The sequence below is a fragment of the Rhinopithecus bieti genome, unplaced genomic scaffold (assembly GCF_001698545.2).
Source record: "Rhinopithecus bieti isolate Rb0 unplaced genomic scaffold, ASM169854v2 scaffold_1918, whole genome shotgun sequence".
Classification (NCBI taxonomy): domain Eukaryota; kingdom Metazoa; phylum Chordata; class Mammalia; order Primates; family Cercopithecidae; genus Rhinopithecus; species Rhinopithecus bieti.
The window spans coordinates 2724822-2744595 of NW_016803680.1; the positions used below are offsets into that span (position 1 = coordinate 2724822).

Here is a 19774-nt window from a genome sequence, read left to right on the forward strand (position 1 = left end):
CTCTGGAGGCTGAGGCAGGAGAATTGCTTGAACTCAGGAGGTGGAGGTTGCAGTGAGCTGAGATCACACCACTTCACTCCAGCCTGGGCAACAGAGTGAGACTCCATCTCAAAAAAAAAAAAAAAGAAAAGACATCAATGACAATGAGAACCAGGAGGTGTATCCAAGTGTCCATGATGGGGCACAGTGCAGACCACCAGGGTAGGGCCACACTGGGCCACTTCCACCCTCCTCACTGATATTCCCGTCCTTGTCTACCAACCAGATTGGGCTGTTTATCAGCTATGACAACGCCACCAAGCAGCTGGACACGGTCTATGACATCACACCTGAGCTGGCCCAGGCATTTCTGGAGAGGATCAGCTCCTCCAACTTTAACATGAGGAATACCTCCACCATCCACAGGCAAGGCCTCGGGCTGTGGGCTCTGGGGCTCTTTCCCAAAGTGTGATCTAAGCATCAGAATTCTCTGAGCAGCAGTTCACCCAGGGAGGGAAGGGAGGTGGCTGGTCCATCTCTTTCAATAGTCCCATGTTTCTCTGTGCATATGAGGAGAGGTGTCTGCAACCTTTTTATGAAGAGGTTATGAAGCAGGGTGAAAAGGTAAATGCTTTCTGAGCATCTCCTGTGTGCCAGGCATTTAATGCAACCTTATCAAGTGCTAATTCTGGCTCTCAGCACAGAAATGAAACATTTTAAATACTCAGGACTGGGTCCTGTTCCAAAGCGAATGTGTGATTTCCATTTAAGTTGCATCAAGTGTTGGAAATACCTCATGGGTCCCCACATTTGAGAACTGCTTGTTATCAGACCCTTAGCTGGGGAGTCCCTGGATGAGACCCTAGAATTTAGTGACCGTAATGTGATCCTCCCTAAAACCATTTCCAGCAGGGGAGGAGGGACAGGAACTCTATATGTCAGGGGTGTCAGGAAGGGAGTGGGTAATGGGAAGGGGGTGGTGAGTACTGTTCAATCCCCTCTCCTTTTACTTTTTTTTTTTTTTTTTTTTTTTTGAGACAGTGTCTCATCCTGTAACCCAGGCTGAAGTCCAGTGACATGATCTCGGCTCACTGCAACCTCCACCTCCTGGGTTCAAGCAATCCTCGTGCTTCAGCCTCCAGAGTAGCTGGGACTACAGATGTGTGCCACCATGCCCAGCTAATTTGTTTGTATTTTTAGTAGAGATGGGGTTTTGCCATATTGGCCAGGCTGGTCTCGAACAGCTGACCTCTCGAACTCCTGACCTCAGGTGGTCTGCCCACCTTGGTCTCCCAAAGTGCTGGGATTACAGGCATGAGCCACCACACCTGGCCCATTCAGTCCTCTTCTTTTTTTTTGAGACAGAGTCTCACTTTGTTGTCTAGGCTGGAGTGCAGTGGTGCAATATCAGCTCACTACAACCTCCACCTCCGGGTTCAAGAGATTCTCCTGCCTCAGCTTCCCAGGTAGCTGGGATTACAGGCATGTGCCACCACACCCAGTTAATTTTTGTATTTTTAGTGGAGACTGGGTTTCGCCATGTTGGCCAGGCTGGTCTCAAACTCCTGATCTCAAGTGATCCACCCATCTTGGATTTCCAAAGTGCTGAGATTACAGGCATGAACCACTGTGCTGAGCCATCATTCAATCCTCTTGTGTTTATCTCTCAAGGTCTTTTTGCCACACTGCTCCCATCCCATATTACCTTAAGGTTTTTCAAATGAACCACTCTTAGGCAATGTACTCATAGGAAACAATTAGATCTCTTTCACCTATCTTTAGTAATTTCCACTTATTATCATGGATCCCATTTTTCTATGGTTACACACACACAAACAACCTCATGATTAAGAACACGGGACCTCGAGCCAGACTTTGTGGCTTAATCCTGGCCCTGCTGCTTACAAATGGTATGATCTTTGCCATTTTTACATCACCTCTCTATGCTTCCACTTCCCCATCTGTAAAATGGGAGATAAAAATATGTCTGCTGCATTAAGGTCTTTGTAGGGATTTGCACACTTGACACATAGTAAGTGCTCAAGAAATATTTTTTCTTTTTTTTCTTTTTCTTTTTCTTTTTTTTTTTTGAGACAGAGTCTCACTGTGTTGCCAGGCTGGAGTGCAGTAGTACAATCTCGGCTCACTGCAACCTCCGCCTCCTGAATTCAAGCAATTCTCCTGCCTCAGCCTCCCGAGTAGCTGGGACTACAGGCACCTGCCACCACGCCCAGCTAATTTTTGTATATTTAGTAGAGACAGGGTTTCACCATGTTGGCCAGGATGGTCTTGATCTCTTGATCTTGTGATCCACCCGCCTCGGCCTCCCAAAGTGCTGGGATTACAGGCGTGAGCCACCGCGCCCAGCCTACTTTTTCTTTTATAATTTATTTTTTAAAAATTGATAAATAAAAATTATATCTATGGTGTGCAACATGATGTTTTGAGATATATATTCTTTGTGGAATGGCTAAATCAAGCTAATTAAGTTATCATTACCTCACATACTTTTTTTGTGATGAGAACACTTAAAATCTACTCTTAATAATTTTCGAGTATATGATACATTGTTATTAACTGTAGTCAGCATGTACAATAGATCTCTAGAACCTCTTTTCCTATTTAACTGAAACATTGTATTCTTTATCCAAGTCTCTCCAACTCCTTTCCCACCTCCAGCCCCTGGTAACAACCATTCTAAGGCTCTGCTTCCATGAGTATGACGTTTGTTTATTTGTTTGTTTTTCAGATTCATAATATAAATGGGGTCATACAGTATTTGTCTTTCTGTGTCTGGCTTATTGCACCTAGCATAAGATCCTCCAAGTTCATCCATGCTATCCCATATAATAGAATTTCCTCCTTTTTCAAAGCTGAAGAGCATTCCATTGTGTATCCACCAAATTAAAAAAAAAAAATCCATTCATCCACTGACGTGTTGGACACTTAGGATGATTCCATGTCTTGGCTATTGTGAATTGTTATTCTCAACATGGTTATTAGCACTTATCCCTCACTTCCCCTGAGTCTTGTTTTCTTGAAGTTAAGCAGATTCCTTTTCCTCATGAGACACTTTCTTTTCCCTGGACCTGGCAGCTCTCCTGTGGACGTGTCTGAATATGTCAATATCATATACGTGAATCAACTGCCAAGGAGACAGGAGGCAGTACTCAAATCTGTGTCTCTGAGCTGGGGACTGAGGCAGGTTTTATAGGCAGAGGGTAATGAGACTCGATCTGATTGGGTCTTGCTATGAGGTGATGCTGGGAGGTGTGATCTGATTGGATCATGCCATGAGGTGATGCCAGGGCTCAATCTGATTGGATCATGGACCATGCCAAGTGGTGTCCACTTCATAATTCAGCCCCCATTCCTTGGTCCTGTCTGAGCACTTAGGTTCCACCTCTGGTTGCACATTTGGTTCGTCTGAGGATGTTCAGGTTATGTGACCTTCAAGCTGGGAGTCCGTGGCAGCTGAAAAACAACTCACCATTTTATTACAGAAAATTGAACCAGAATGGGCTGGTTCTGCGGTTACACCTCCACCACAATCCCTTCTCTTCTCACACAGGTTGGGGCTGCTGGTTTGTTTCTACGATGACCTGGAATTGCTGGATGCCACTGTGGCCCAAGTCCTGCTTCACCAGATGATCAAATGCAGCCACCTGAGGGGCTTCCAGGCTGGCGTCCAGAAGGTACAGCTGGGGTGCAAGGCCCTGAGGCCTCTGCCTCAGTTTCACTAGACAGAGAAATGGGGAGCTTAGCTTAGCCTTTGAGAGAAAACACACAGTAGTTGGGATTTAAGTCCGGTCACAGCAGATGGCACCTCAAATACTGATATAAGTGTAACATCGAAGCCCAGACAGAAATTAGCAAAGGAACAGACCCTGGGGAGATCAAAATTTAATCAGAACAGCCGTTTCAGCCAGGCGTGATGGCTCATGCCTGTAATCCCAGCACTTCGGGAGGCCAAGGTGGGAGGATCATTTGAAGCCGGGAGTTTGATACCAGCCTGGTCAACATCATGAGACCCTTGTCTCTGCAAAAAATACAAAAAAATGGCTGGGCACAGTGATTCACACCTGTAATCCCAGCACTTTGGGAGGCCAAGGCGGGCAGATCACCTGAGGTTAGTTTGAGACCAGCATGGCCAACATGTTGAAACCCCATCTCTACTAAAAATATAAAAATTAGCCAGGGGTGGTGGCATGTGCCTGTAATCCCAGCTACTCAGGAGGCTGAGGCAGGAGAATTGCTTGAGCCTGGGAGGCAGAGGTTGTGGCGAGCTGAGATCACACCACTGCACTCCAGCCTGGGTGACAGAGTGAGACTCTGTCTCAAAAAAAAAAAAAAAAAAAAAAAAAACAAAGCCATATGCCTATACTGCCAGCTACTTGGGAGGCTGAGGTAGGAGGATCACTTGAGCTGAGGAGTGCCAGCCTGCAGTGAGCTATGATAGTGACATTGCACTCCAGCTGGATGACAGAGCAAGACCCTATCAAAAAAAAAAAAAAAAAAAAAAAAAAAAAAAAAAAAAAAAAAAAAAGAAAAGAAAAGAAAAGAAAGGGACAGCTACTTCTAACTTAAATATGCATACAGATCACCTGGGGATCTTAAATGCAGATTCTGATTCAGGAGCTCTTGGTTGAGGCCCAGGACTCTCCTTTACTCTCTTCTTCCTCTTCTTCCTCCTTCCCTTGGCCTCCCAAAGTGTTGGGATTACAGGTGTGAGCCACTGTGCCCAGCTGACGCTGCACTTCCAACAAGCTTCTGGGTGATTCTGAAACTGCTGCTCTGGTGAGCATGCCTGGAGTGGCAGGAGATAAAGGAGTGGTTCTTGAATCTGCCTCTAGATTAGTAACATCCCTGTCAGGTGCCACCCCCAGAGATTCTGATGTTATTGTTCCGGGGTGTGGCCTGGGGTATGGCCTGATTTTAAAGCTTTGCAGGTGATTTCAATGCAGCCAGGATTGAGAACATTGGATTGGAGGGTGGTTATGAGTTCCCAAGACCAGGTTCTGAACAAAGGAGCAAACACGCTGTCTGTCACTTTCCTTCCTCTCCATCTCTCTGTTCTTCCATCCAGTCAAGTCTCAATTCTACCCCTTCCATTCCACTTTTTGTGGCCCTTCTCAATTTGCTTAAAATCAAAAAGATGACATGAAAACAATATTAAATGAAATTTCGATAAAGCCATCCATAATTTCACAGCAGTTTTCCACACATCACCGTAAAGTCCTCAAACACATTTGACATTTGAGATTGTGGCCATGTATTTTGGTCAGTGCATTTTTTTTTTTTTTGACTCATTTTTTGTGTGTGTCTTGTTCTGTCACCCAGGCTGGAATGCAGTGGTATAATCTCAGCTCACTGCAACCTCCGCCTTCTGGGTTCATGTGGCACAATCTCAGCTCATTGCAACCTCCACCTTGTCTCAGCCTCCAGAGTAGCTGGGACTACAGGTGCGTGCCAGCATGCCCAGCTAATTTTTTGTATTTTTAGTAGAGGTGGGGTTTCACCATATTGGCTAGGCTGGTCTTGAATTCCTGACCTCAAGTGATCCGCCTGCCTTAGCCTCCCAAAGTGCTGGGGTTACGGGCGTGAGCCACCGAGCCTGACCTGTGAATGTGTATTTTTGTTTCCAAGGAAAAGAATCCCTCCCAAGCAAGCTCAAGCAAAAATAAGAAGACAAATATATTTTAAGGCCCCGGGGGTCTCAACATGTGGCAGCGCTGACCAAGGAGAAGGTCGCATACGATTAGATATGAGGGAGCCCTTTGGGATCATTTAACTCAGTCATTCTCACACTGGAGAATGCATCTAAATTACAGGGACGGCCTGTTAAAATACAGCTTGTGGCAGCAGTCCAGTTTTGTGGAAGACAATTTTTTGGCACCAGGGACCGGTTTTATGGAAGACAATTTTTTCCATGGAGCTGGGGCCAGGGGATTGTTTCAGGATGATGTTGCAAGTTCATTGACATTTATCTGGTGTCGCCTGCCCCGTTCCTTCCTTCCCTTCTTTCCTCATCCTTCCTTCCTTCCTTCCTTCCGTTCTTCCTTCCTTCTTCCTTCCTTCCTTCCTTCCTTTCCTTCTTTTCTTTCCTTTCTTTTCCTCCTCCTCCCTCCCTCTCTCTTTCTTGGTCTCTCTTTTTTTCTTCCTCCTTCTCCTCTCCCATCTCCCCATCCCCTTCTGCCTCCCTCCCCCCTCCCCTTCCCCTCTCCTCTCCGTTCTTGATGGAGTCTCTGTTGCCAGGGTGGAGTGCAGTGGCACGATCTTGGCTCACTGCAACCTCTGCCTCCCAGGTCCAAGCAATTCTCTGCTTCAGCCTCCCGAGTAGCTGGGACTACAGGTGCATGCCACCACGCCCCAGCTAATGTTTTTTATTTGTAGTAGAGACGGGGTTTCACTATGTGGCCAGGATCATTTCATTCTCTTGACCTCGTGATCCGCCTGCCATGGCCTCTTAAAGTACTGGGACTACAGGTGTGAGCCACTGCGCCCGGCCTGTGCACTTTATTTCTATTATTACATTGTAATATATAATGAAATAACTATACAACTCACCATAATGTGGAATCAGTGGGAGCTCTGAGCTTGTTTTCCTGCAACTAGACAGTCCCATCTGGGGGTGATGAGAGACAGTGACAGATCATCAGGCATTAGATTCTCACAAGGAGCGCACAGACTAGGTCCTTTGCATGCACAGTTCACAATAGTTTGCTCTTATGAGAATCGAATGCTGCCTCTGATCTGACAGGAGGCAGAGCTCAGGCGGTAATGCTCACTGGCCTGCTGCTCACCTCCTGCTGTGGCTAGTTTCTAACAGATCAGGGTCCCGGTGGTCCCCATCTGTGGCCCAGGGGCTGGGGATCCCTGGATTTCGGAGCCCCACTGTCTCTGATTCAGGAGGTCCGGGAGCAGCCTGGCAATCTGCATTTCTAACACGTCCCCAGGTGGTGCAGATGCCGCTGGGTGTGCTCCACACTTTGAGAGCTGCCGCTGTGGTCCACCCCGTCGTTTTACAGATGTGGAAACTGATCTCTAGGGAAGGGAGTTGCTGAACTTAGAGAACCCAGGTGCTGTGACAGCTGTTTCTTCTACTTCACTCTGCTGCCCCCCAGTGGCTATTTCAATATTGCCAGAAACCCGTTTTGGGCACCTGTCTGAAATGACAACGTTATTACGTAAATTCGGGTGTTAAAACATGAACCATTCTTGTTTTTTGTTACAGAATTCCTTGTATAGTAGGTGACTTTATCACATTACTTACCGAGAGCAGTTGGAACGCACATTTCGCTATCATTAGGCAGGCATATTGCAAGAAAATAATTATTAAAATGATCACAGAAATGTGCAGACAGGTGCAAGAGATAATTTTAAGGGGAAATACAGAAAAGCAAATTGTGCTTCTGTTCATATCACAACTCTGTAAAAACTACATAGTGTCTCTATATTTATAAAGTATAAGAAGTCTTGGAAGCATATACACCCAATTGCTAATCACAGTTATTTTTATGAGGTAAGATGTTCAGGAGACTTTTACTTTCATGAACTGTGAAGAGCTATTTTTGGCCGGGTGTGGTGGCTCATGCCTGTAATCCTAGCACTTTGGGAGACTGAGGCAGGCAGATCATATGAGGTCAGGAGTTCGAGACCATACTGGCCAACATGGTGAAACCCAGTCTCTACTAAAAATACAGAAATTAGCCTCGTGTGGTGGTGAGTGCCTGTAATCCCAGCAACTCAGGAGACTGAGGCAGGAGAATCACTTGAATCTGGAAGGTGGGGGTTGCAGTGTTGCAGTGAGCCAAGACTGTGCCATTATACTCCAGCCTGGGCGATGAGAGCAAAACTCTGTCTTAAGAGAAAAAAAAGTTATTTTTACACAGATTATAAATTATCTTGAAAAGGCCCCTGGCTATTTCATGAAAGGAAAACAGCCTATATATATGGATATAGAGTTCAAGGTCACCAGAGGACAATAGATGCTATAAGAGTGCAGTGGAGTTATAAAGGGAACAACATTTCTTTCTGTCATGGATTAAGGTTGATTTAATAACAAATTAATATTTAAATGAAGCACACAGGGAATTTTTGGCACATGAAAGCCAAGGCCAGAGAAGGTGTCCTCTGTGTGGTGTCTCACTGTTTTCTCATTTCTGGGCCTGGAGGCTTTGATGGGACAAGGTCAAGGGAGGATGCTGTGGAGTCCTAATAGCCCTGGATGTGGTCAGAGGGAGCCACCGCCCTGCTTCCTGTCAACACTCATTCTCATTTGCTCTCCTTCCAGCTCAAAGCAGAACTCCTGGACATTGCCACAGAGAACCAGACGCTCAATGAGACCCTGGGTTCTTTGTCGGATGCGGTTGTAGGTTTGACCTACAGCCAACTGGAATCTCTCTCCCCCGAGGCTGTGCACGGAGCCATCTCCACCCTTAACCAGGTCTCGGGTTGGGCCAAGAGCCAGGTCATCATCTTGTCTGCCAAATACTTGGCCCATGAGAAGGTCAGCTGGAGTTTTAAACTCTTCTTTATTCCCCTGAGATGACCTAAGTGTATTAGTCCTCCCAGGCTGCCATAACAATATACTGTAGATTGAGTGGCATAAACAACGTACATTTATTTTTCACAATAGTGGAGACTGGGAAGTCCAACATCAAGGTGTCACAAATGTAGGTTTTATTCTGAGGCCTCTTCTCTTGGCCTGTAGGTGGCCTCCGTCTTGCTGTGTGCTCACCCGACCGCATGAGAGCAAGCTCTCTGGTGTTTCCTCTTACAGGGAAACTAATCCCATTGGATCAGGGGATCCGGACCATCACCTGACCATCATTATCTCATGACGTCATCTAACCCTTAAAGGCCTCACCTCCCAATACCATCACATTAGGGGTTAGGACTTTGACATACGAATTCTTGGGGGACACAAATATTTAATCCATAACAGTCATATACACACAGCAGGGGCAACCAATCGGTAAGAAGATGATGCTGAGGAGGACTGCCTGGGTTCAAATCCTCGCTTTGTCATTTACTAGCTGTGTGACACCGGGCAATTTGCTTACTTTCACTTTGCTTCAGTTTCTCTATTTGTAAAATGTGGACAACAATAGCACTTACTGCCGGACAACGTGGCTCACACCTGCAATTCCAGCACTTTGGGAGGCTGAGGTGGAGTATCACCTGAGGCTAGGAGTTTGGGACCAGCCTGATCAATGTGGTGAAACCCCATCTCTACTAAAAATACAAAAATTAGCTGGACGTGGTGGTGAATGCCTGTAATCCCAGCTGCTCGGGAGGCTGAGGCAGGAGGATGGCTTGAACCTGGGAGGCGGAGGTTGCAGTGAGCAGAGATTGTGCCACTGCACTCCAGCCTGGGTGACAGAGCAAGACCCTGTCTCAAAAAAAAATTAAACAACAACAACAACAACAAATCAGTAGCACTTACCCTGTAGCATTGCTGCAAATATTATGAGTTGGTACACATGAAGAAGCTAGACCACCAGGTGACACCAGAGAGTATGAGCTCAAGGGGTGTAGCCATCACTGAGTGGGATCAACGTGTGGGACTCATCCCAGGATTTTCCTGCCTGCTGTTGAGCTGCTATTAGGTTGATGCAAAAAGCAATCACAGTTTTTGCCATTACTTTGGGATTAGGGATGATGCTATTTTATTCCAATCTTGGGCTGCAGAGAAGGAACTGTCAGGCAGACAGTCCTCTTTGGTGGGGACAGGAGTCTTAATCTGTGTTCTAGCTGCTCCTGGGGTAGACAATGGACATTCTTTTGGGGACAATTAGTGTCCCTAGGTTGGGAACAGTCCAGAGGGCTCCAAATCTGAGAGACTTGAGTTCTAAGCATTTTGGTGTCATCTTTTTTTTTTTGTTTGTTTGCTCTTGTCACCCACGCTGGAGTGCAATGGCACAACCTCAGCTTACTGCAACCTCTGCCTCCTGGGTTCAAGCAATTCTCCTGCCTCAGCCTTCTGAGTAGCTGGGACTACAGGCGCCCACCACCACACCCAGCTAATTTTTGTATTTTTAGCAGAGACGAGATTTTGCCATGTTGGCCAGGCTTGTCTCGAACTCCTGACCTCGTAATCCACCCACCTTGGCCTCCCAAAGTGCTGGGATTACAGGTGTGAGCCACCGTGCCTGGCCTTTGGTGTCCTTCTCATTTAGTCCACACTCCTGGCCACTTCCCAGGATGCAAACTGGCTCACAAGGATTGGATTAGGATCCATTCCAATCAAATAATAATAACAAACATTTATTTATTTTTTACCTCTGGATATTAATTTTAATTACTTTGAAACAACATAATTTACTACCAGATGGTTAACAAGCACCCATTATAATTGCTAAACTGTGAATTCAGTATTAACTGTGTCTGACTAACTATACAAAACTCATCAATTTTTCTTTTGACGAAAGGTAGCAGGCTGGGCGTGGTGCCTTATGCCTGTAATCCCAGCATTTTGGGAGGCCGAGATGAATGGATCACTTGAGGCTAGGAGCCTGAGACCAGCCTGGACAACAGAGTGAAATCCTGTCTCTACTAAAAATAGAAAAATTAGCTGGGCATGATGGTGCATGCCTGTAATTCCAGCTGCTTCCAGGCCGAAGCAGGAGAATCGCTTGAACCCAGGAGGCAGAGGAGGTTGCAGTGAGCCGAGATCGTGCCACTGTACTCCAGACTGGGCTGAGCTACAGAGCAAGACTCTGTCTTTAAAAAAAAAAAAAAAAAAAAAAAAAAAAAAAAAAAAAAAAAAAAAAAAAAAAAAAAAAAAAAAAAAAAAAAAAAGTAGTAGAAATCTCAAAGAATAAAAGAGAGACTACTCCATAAAGGTCATGTTTACTAACCTAGCACCATCATTCCAATGTTAGTACCTCCCATGCAGCTGGAAGGAGGATATGGGAAGAGGTGAAGATGTTGAAAATGTAAGAGGCTCCATTTTGCTTGCTCTAAAGCAAAATACCACAGTGTCTCATAAAGAAGAAAGTCATTGAGGTTGGAAATGAAAACAAAAGGTTTTGATTCAGGTGGTAAAGGGGTTTAAGAGTTATAGAGTAGAATCCATGCACCCAGAAGGCAGTCCTGGAGTCGGCCTCAGGAACTGAGGGGTTTCTTCCCCTTTTTTTCTTTTTTGAGACAGGGTCTCAGTGTGTTGCCCAGGCTGGAGTGCAGTGGTCTGATCTTGGCTCACTTTAGCCTTGACCTCCCAGGCTCAGGTGATCCTCCCACCTCAGTCTCCTGAGTAGCTGGGACCACAGGGGTGTGCCACCATGCTGGGCTGATTTTTTGTATTTTTTTGTAGAGATGGGATTTTGCAATGTTGCCCAGGCAGATCTCAAACTCCTGGGCTCAAGCAATCTACTCGCCTTGGCTGCCCAAAGAGCAAGAGTAGGGGATTTCTTCTTGGGATCCAAGTCTTTTTAAATTTCTTCAAGTTTTTAAAGCTAGGTTTGTTATGTCATGGTTCTGAGCCAGCTATATTTCAACCACATTCTCCGAAGTAAATCCAAGTGGGAACTGGAGCAGGATGCCGGTAGGGAGGGCGAGGGAGGGATGAAGGGCAGCTGTAGTTCCGAGGGCTGGTCCTAGCCTGCTTCCTCCATCGCAGGGCTAAGGGAGGGGGATGTGGAATAACAAACATTTACTGAACACTTACTATGTGCCAGGTTGTGTTCTAAGTGAGTTAATCATTTAATCCAACAATCCTCTGAAGTCAGTAGTGCTATCATCTCCATTTTCCAGTTCATTCATGTGAGGTACAGAGTGTGTAAGAGAACTGGAAAAGGCCACATCAAAGTTACGCAGCTGGGATTGAACCCAGGGCACCTGGCCTCAGAGCGGTCTTGTTTAACTCTGGTGCTCACTGTCTCCACCATGGCACCATGACCAATGCCCACCCATTCCCACTTTCTGACTCAGGTACCAGGCCAGCCCATTCATCTGGTCTCTTCTAGCCTCATGGTGACTTTATGCTGAAGGCTTTGAATCCTTGTTTCTGGACCTCGACTGGGGCTCCATGGGTCCACCTTGACAGTCCTCTCTGAATTTGATTTTAGGGAGTTAGGGAGACTGTTTTGTTCCCTCCCAGCCCAGGACAAAGTGGTTTGTTTCTTTCCTAATATCCAACTCTTCCTACTGAGGAGTGAGGCCACTTTTACTCAGAAGGCAAGAGGTCAAAAGGTCTTACCTTCTTTGAAGACAGCATGAGATCACCCATTATACACAGAATAACTAAAGGAACCCACTCAGCTGTCTTTCATGGAACCAAAGCATGTCCTTGATTATATGGAAAACTTTCTAGCATCTTCACTCTAAAGGAAGGAAAAAAACCCACTTATAATTTCTTTCTTTTCTTTTTTCTTTTTTTTTTGAGATGGAGTTTTGCTCTTGTTGCCCAGGCTGTAGTGCAATGGCACAGTCTCGGCTCACTGTAACCTCTGCCTCCTGAGTTCAAGCAATTCTCTTGCCTCAGCCTCCCAAGTAGCTGGGATTACAGGCACCTGCTACCACACTTGGCTAATTTTTGTATTTTTAGTAGAGATGGGGTTGTACCATGTTGGCCAGGTTGGTCTCGAACTCCTGACCTCAGGTGATCCACCCACCTTGACCTCTCAAAGTACTGGGATTACAGGCGTGATCCACCACACCCGGCAAACTCTCTTTCTTGATAGAAGGAAGGAAGGCCTGTGGAGGCAGCATCTGTCTGGCTCACTGTTGTGCCCCTAAGGTGTCACCCATCCCGATGCTTGGCACATAGATGGGCTGAGTGCATGTTGGAGAGGTGAAAGGCGGGAGCAGAGCCTGACTGTGCGGCTGCTCCTCTTTCAGGTGCTGTCTTTCTACAATGTCAGCCAGATGGGCGCGCTGCTGGCCGGGGTCAGCACCCAGGCCTTCTGCAGCATGAACAGCAAGGACCTCTCGCAGGTCCTGAGAAGTGCCGTTTCCCAGTACGTGTCTGACTTGTCACCTGCCCAGCAGCAAGGTATCCTCAGCAAGGTGAGAGGATGATGTCTGGTGCTCAGCCACATGTCTCGGGGTGTGTTTTTGGGGTTTGGTGAGTGGGTTGTGACTTTGGGCCATGAACCCAGGGCTGGGATTGTCTCAGTTGTTGGTGTCTGTGGTGGCTCTGCCTTCTCCTGGTGGCACACCTTCCCTTCTTTCCAGACAGAGCCCTTTGGTCATGCTGTCATTCTTCCCAGACCCCTTTGTTCTCCCAGACAGTCTAATCTGGAAGACTTTTCTTTTTTTTTCTTTTTTTTTTTTTGAGACGGAGTCTTGCTCTGTCACTCAGGCTGTAGCGCAGTGGTGCGATCTTGGCTCACTGCAAGCTCCGCCTCCCGGGTTCACACCATTCTCCTGCCTCAGCCCTCTGAGTAACTGGGACTACAGGTGCCCACCACCACGCCCGGCTAATTTTTTGTATTTTTAGTAGAGACGGGGTTTCACTATGTTGGCCAGGATGGTCTCGATCTCCAGATCTCATGATCCACCCACCTCGGCCTCCCAAAGTGCTGGGATTACAGGCTTGAGCCACCGTGCCCGGCCTGGAAGACTTTTCTTAAATCAGGTTTCCTGATCTTATAACACTTCAAGTTTTTGTTTTTGTTTTTTTAGACAGTCTTTCTGTGTTGCCCAGGCTGGAGTACAGTGGTACAATCATAGCTCATCACAGTCTCCTGGGCTCAAGCAATCATCCTGCCTCAACTTTCTGAGTAGCTGGGACCACAGGCATGCATCACCATGCCTGGCTACTTTTTAACTTTGTAGAGACATGGTCTTGTTATGTTGCCCAGGCTAGTCTAGAACTCCTGGCCTAAAGCCACCATGTCTGGCTAATTTATTCATTTTTCTTAGAGATGGAGTATTGCTATATTGCCAGGCTGCCCAACTCCTGGCCTCAAATAATCCTTCTGCTTCAACCTTCCAAAGTGCTGAGACTACAGGTGTGAGCCACGGTGCCTGGCCTAAAATTTGTTTTTCAAATCTAAAAATAAACCCCAAAGTTCTAGGGTGCATCTGAAAGCCCTTTTCATGGTCCACAGCCATGTCTGTATTCTGTTTTTTTGTTTGTTTGTTTAGATAGGGTCTTCCTCTATTACGCCAGTCAGCATGCAGTGGCATGATCTTGGTTCACTGCAGCCTCGACCTCTGGGGCTCAAGTGATCCTCCCACCTCAGCCTCCCAAGTTGCTGGGACTACAGACCTGTGCTGCTCACTAATTTTTGTGTTTTTTCTAGAGACGGGGTCTTGCCATGTTGCCTAGGCTGGTCTCAAACTCCTGGGTTCAAGTGATCCACCCGCCTCGGCCTCCTACAGTTCTGGCATTACAGGCATGAGCCACCATGCCTGGCCCCTTTTTAACTTGTCAGGGAGTCTTTTGACATCTTGCCCTATCAGGTCTGTTCTGTCCAACAGCAAAATCTGTTAAGAAACCAAAACTTGGCCAGGTGAGGTGGCTCACGCCTATAATCCCAGCACTTTGGGAGGCTGAGGTGGGTAGATCATGAGGTCAGGAGATTGAGACCAGCCTGGCCTACACGGTGAAACCCCGTCTCTACTAAAAATACAAAAAATTAGCTGGGCGTGGTGGTGCACTCCTGTAGTCCCAGCTCTTCGGGAGGCTAAGGCAGGGAAATTGCTTGAACCCAGGAGGTGGAGATGTGGAGATTGCAGTGAGCCAAGATTGTGCCACTGAACTCCAGCCTGGCGACAGAGCCAGACTCCCATCTCAAACAAAACAAAACAAAACAAAACAAAAAAAACCTAAGGGGTTTGGCCTAAAACACCAACATCTTACAGATAGCAAGTAGCCCATACAGTTAAAATAAAGAAATAAAGAGCATGGGTTGCATGGGTTTTGGAATCAGACAGACTTGGGCTTGAATCTCACTTACTGACTTTCAACTCATCACACTTGAAGTCTCTGCTTCCTCGCCTGTGAAATGGGGATGATGCTATGCTCCACTTCCTAGGGTTGCTGAGCGGGTCTGATGGATTTTATTGCCTGTGATGTAGTGTCCGGCCCTTCCTCAAAGCTCAATGCATTTTTTACAAGGTTGTTTTGATGCTTCTCACTTTTGGCAGATGGTGGAAGCCGGAGACACTGCCTCAGGCATTGTGGAGATACAAGGGGCTTTCTTTAAGGAAGTGTCTCTCTTTGATTTAAGGAGGCAACCTGGATTCAACTCTACAGTCCTGAAGGATAAGGAACTTGGAAGGAGCCAGGTACTGCCATGAAGCACAGATCGATCCTATATTTCTGACTCTCTGTCTTGTGAGAATGAATGGTCTGTTTTAAGGTTAATTTGATAAAAGAAATTTATTTCTGTGTGATTAGTATAGGAGGCAGAGTAGTATAGTGTTAAGAAGTTGGACAGGCTGAGGCAGGAGGATCGCTTGATGCCAGGAGTTTGAGACCAGCCTGGGCAACATAGCAAGACCCTGTCTCTACAAAAAGTTAAAAAATTAGCCAGGCATGGTGATGCATGTCTGTGGTCCCAGCTACTCAGGAGACTGAGGCAGGAGGATCACGTGAGCCTGGGAGTTCCACAATGCAGTGAGCTATGGTCATGCTACTGCACTCCAGTCTGGGCAACAGAGCAAGACCCTGTCTCTTAAAAAAAAAGTTAGACAACACCTGAGCATGAATTCTGGCTCCCACTTATTTATTAGCTTTGGAGAAGGTCCTTATATGGCCTCAGTTTTCTCATGTGCAAAATGGGGATAATTTTGATAATAAAATGAGGGTCACTGTTATATGCCACGTGGGTTGTGTGCTGTAAATATTTGCGACTATTATGTGTGTTATTAAATGCTGTGAGCATTGAGGCCACTTGGGGGGATGGTGCTGTTGAAGTGGATGCTCTGCCTTAATACCGTCCTTGACTTCCTTTGTATCCAGTCAGTCTTCATTACATGCACTCAGGAAATGTTTATCAAGCACCGCCTAACAATGCGCCAGGCACCGCTCACAGTGCTGACAGTGCAAAAGTGAATGAAATCCCAGACACAAATCCCTGTCTGTTGTAGGGGCTCTTGCTCAGGGTCTCTCATGAGGCTGGATGATATCCCGGTTATCTATTGCTGTGTCACAAACCACCTCTAAATTTAGTGACAGTGGCAACCATTTTATTTTATTTTGTTTTATTTTTTGAGACAGAGTCTCTCTCAGTCACCGAGGCTGGAGTGCAGTGGCACAATCTTGGCTCACTGTAACCTCCTCCTCCTCCCGAGTTCAAGCAATCCTCATGGCTGTGCCTCCTGAGTAGCTGGGATTACAAGCACACGCCATCATGCCCGGCTAATTTTTGTGTTTTTTATAGAGACAGGGTTTCACCATGTTGGCCAGGCTGGTGTCGAACTCTTGACCTCAAGTGATCTGCCCGCCTTGGCCTCCCAAAGTCCTGGGATTACAGGTGTGAACCAGGGCACCCGGCCAATAGTTTTATTTTGGAAAATACATCCTGCCACCAAAGACTTCAAGATACTTTTGTCTCAGCCACTGAACTGATGGGATTGCCATTTCCTGAAAGGGGAAAGACCGCGGGAGGGTCTCCGAATTTGACTCTGTGCCCAAGGAAATCTCTGGGGCCACAAACAGTGTCCAGAACTTCCCTCCATCACCCACTCCTTTTGCCTGGGCTTTTGTGCTGCTTTCTGGCTCTCAGCTACCATATCTAATGCTAGCTCATAATTTATTCTGTTTGGGGAATGATGCTCAAAGTTTCAGAGTCTATAAAATAGACAAATGTAGTACTTGATTGCATCTGCAAGTTAGGGATTCTGTAAAATTATGTTCCTTAAAACAAATGACTCCCTTGTCTACTTGGCATTGTTCTAGAGTGCTCATTGGGGGGTGGTTTGAAGGGATCACATGCTGCTGGCTGCAGGTACTTTATTGCTGGTGCTTTCTAGCCCATCCTGGTCTATTCTGGGATGCCTGGTGTTCAGGACCTGGCAGGCACACATGTAAGTAGGAGCCACAGGGAGTTCTCAACTGGTCAGCAGTTTTGTAAATCACAGGAAGTAAAACTCCAGCCCTGCCACCAACATCTTTGCCTCTCATCTGCCTCATGGGGTGTAGAGAATCACCTGGAGTGTGAGAACAGGGCTCTGGAATTACCTTGACGCCAGTTTAAATCCAGGCACTGCCACTTAGCGATGGTGTAGTCCTAGGTAACTCACATGGCCTGTTAAGCCTCCATTTCCCCATCTGCAAAATGGGATTGTGGAGCAACTTCCTGATGGGGCCTCACAGTGTTGGGCACACGCTGAGTGTGCCATCAGTGCTGTCAATCATTCTCTTCTCGCAGGCTCTGTTCCTGTATGAGCTTCTGTTAAAGACCACCAGAAGGCCTGAGGAGCTTCTGAGGTAGGAAAATGTAACTTGGCCTGGGTGCCGAACAGGCCCTTCAGAACCTTTTGCCAGAGCAGCCTACTTTCCCAGGAGGGAGAGTTAGGCAGTCACGTCTGTAGCGTGTGTCTGATCATATCTGCCTTCTCTTGCTCTTTCTTTCCTCTCCTCCTCACCTCCTTCCTCTCCTGAGTCCCTTGTTTTGTTTTCTAGTGCTGGGCAGCTGGTCAAAGGCGTGACCTGCTCACACATTGATGCCATGAGCACTGACTTCTTTCTGGCCCATTTCCAGGATTTTCAGAACAACTTCGCCCTACTTTCACCATATCAGGTACCGTTAAAGCATTTTCCAGCTTTTAATTCTCTCTCCCTACCCCAGTCACTGGGCCTGGATTAGCTGTGGCATCTAAAGATCTTTATGCCAGAATTATTTAGATGCAAGTGATGACTTAGGGCCAAAGATTGAGCCAGGTTTTTTCCAGTTTCTTTTTAAACAGCTCCAAATACCCACATCTCTACAGCCAGAGTATCAACAGATTGGTTATTCTATACTCAAATTTGAACCTTAAAATATATTCATAAGGGATAGTATTTTGCATGTTCATAATTATGTTCTCGTGGGTTGAAAGGTAATCCTTTAGCTAATATTCCAACATTTTCCAGGAGTAGCTGTGAATGCGAACAGTACTCTGAGAGCATTTTCTTTCTCACTTAAAACTTCATTTTCCAAAAGATTATGGAGGCTATTTAACCCTTGGGGAGATTAGAAGCAGTAACTGATGTTTTTTTTTTTTTTTTTTTTTGAGACAGAGTCTTGCCCTGTTGCCCAGGCTGGAGTAGAGTGGCATGATCATGGTTTACTGCAGCCTCAACCTCCTGGGCTCAAGAGATCCTCCCGCCTCAGCTTCTTGAGTAGCTGGGACTAAAGGCACACACCACCATGCCTGGCTAATTTATTTATTTTTTTGTAGAGATAGGGTCTTGATATGTTGCCCAGGTTGGTCTCAAATTCCTGGGCTCAAGTGATCCTCCTGCCTCAGCCTCTCAAAGTGCTGGGATCACAGGCATGAGCCACTGCACCCAGCCAGTGACTGATTTTTCACAGTGTCTAAGCTAGTAAACACAGGCCTTGCAACATTTGAACTTTTGGTGTAACCCGTTGGCTTACAGACTCCTGTAATGGATAGAAAAAGCACCTTCTCAACTCTGGCCTTGCATTTCAGACCAGAATGAAGAATTTCCAAAGAGGAAATTATCTCCCAGAAAATCAGGAAGCATAGAGTGCTTGGTGTATAATCCTTCAAGATCATTAGAGGAATATGCAAAGTTTTAATGAAGCTCTCTCATTCCCTTGGACTGTTAATTCTGTTAGTGATTCTCAAAGTTGAGCTTGCATCAGCATTGTCTGGAAGGCTGTAAAAACACAAATTGGAGACCCCACTCCCAGAGTTTTACATATAGTAGGTAAGGGGTGAGGCCTGAGACTTTGCATTTCTAATCGGTTTGCTGGTACAAACCACTGACCTATATTAAAAGACCTGCCTAGGTGGGCAAGCCAATAACTGAGCAAATGGATGGAGGCCAGACCTGCTTTGAGGAAGATCTACATGTTCGAGCAGGAAGAGTTACCCCAGTGAAGGTGCTTTCCTAGGCTTCCAGCTCTCAGAGCCTTCACGTACCAGTTAATTAGATAATTTGCCTTTCTCATTTATATTTTTACTAAAAACACATTATTATTGTTATTATTATTATTATTGTTGAGACAGTACCTTGCTCTGTTGCCTAGGCCGGAATGCAGTGGCTCAATCTTGGCTCACTGCAACCTCTGCCCCTGGGTTCAAGTGATTCTCCTGCCTCAGTCTCCTGAATAGCTGGGATTCTAGGTGCCCACCACCATACCTGGCTAATTTTTGTATTTTCAGTAGGGATGGGGTTTCACCATGTTGGCGAGGCTGGTCTCAAACTCCTGACCTCCAGCGATCCACCAGCCTCAGTCCTAAAGTGCTGGGATTACAGGCATGAGCCACCATGCCCATCCTGAAAACACATAATTATTACAAAAACAGCAACAACAACAACAACAACAACAACAACAACAAAAACCAAAAAAACCCCACAATACAGAGAAAGTAAAATTTCTCCAATTTTCCCCAAAGCAGTTGTTCTCAACAGAGTACTGTTTTGCCCTCTTAGGGGACTTTTGGCCATGTCTGCAAACACTTTTGGTTGTCACAACTGGAGCCGAGCTATTGGCATCTAGTGGGTAGAGGCCGGGGTAGTGTTCAACATCCTACAATGCATAGGACAGCACCAGTACACAGAGGTATCTGGTCCAAAATGTCCATAATACTGAGGTGAGCAACCGTGTTTCAGAGGTAACTATAAAGAACAGTTTGCTATCATTTTTTTTTTTTTTTTTTTTTTTTT

The 19774-nt window shown here is 46.2% G+C and overlaps 1 protein-coding gene across 1 annotated transcript in view; it reads left to right on the forward strand.

Annotated features, from left to right (window-relative positions):
- Positions 1-3344: 3344 nt before the first annotated feature.
- The window catches only part of OTOA (otoancorin), a 56356-nt gene continuing 39926 nt past the window's right edge, over positions 3345-19774 (forward strand). Inside the window, exons 1-7 of the mRNA XM_017849665.1 lie at positions 3345-3419; positions 3551-3674; positions 8273-8488; positions 12823-12990; positions 15079-15219; positions 17307-17365; positions 17561-17678. Coding sequence (XP_017705154.1) covers positions 3412-3419; positions 3551-3674; positions 8273-8488; positions 12823-12990; positions 15079-15219; positions 17307-17365; positions 17561-17678 — 834 coding nt within the window. The 5' untranslated portion in view covers positions 3345-3411. The remainder of the gene's footprint in view (positions 3420-3550; positions 3675-8272; positions 8489-12822; positions 12991-15078; positions 15220-17306; positions 17366-17560; positions 17679-19774) is intronic.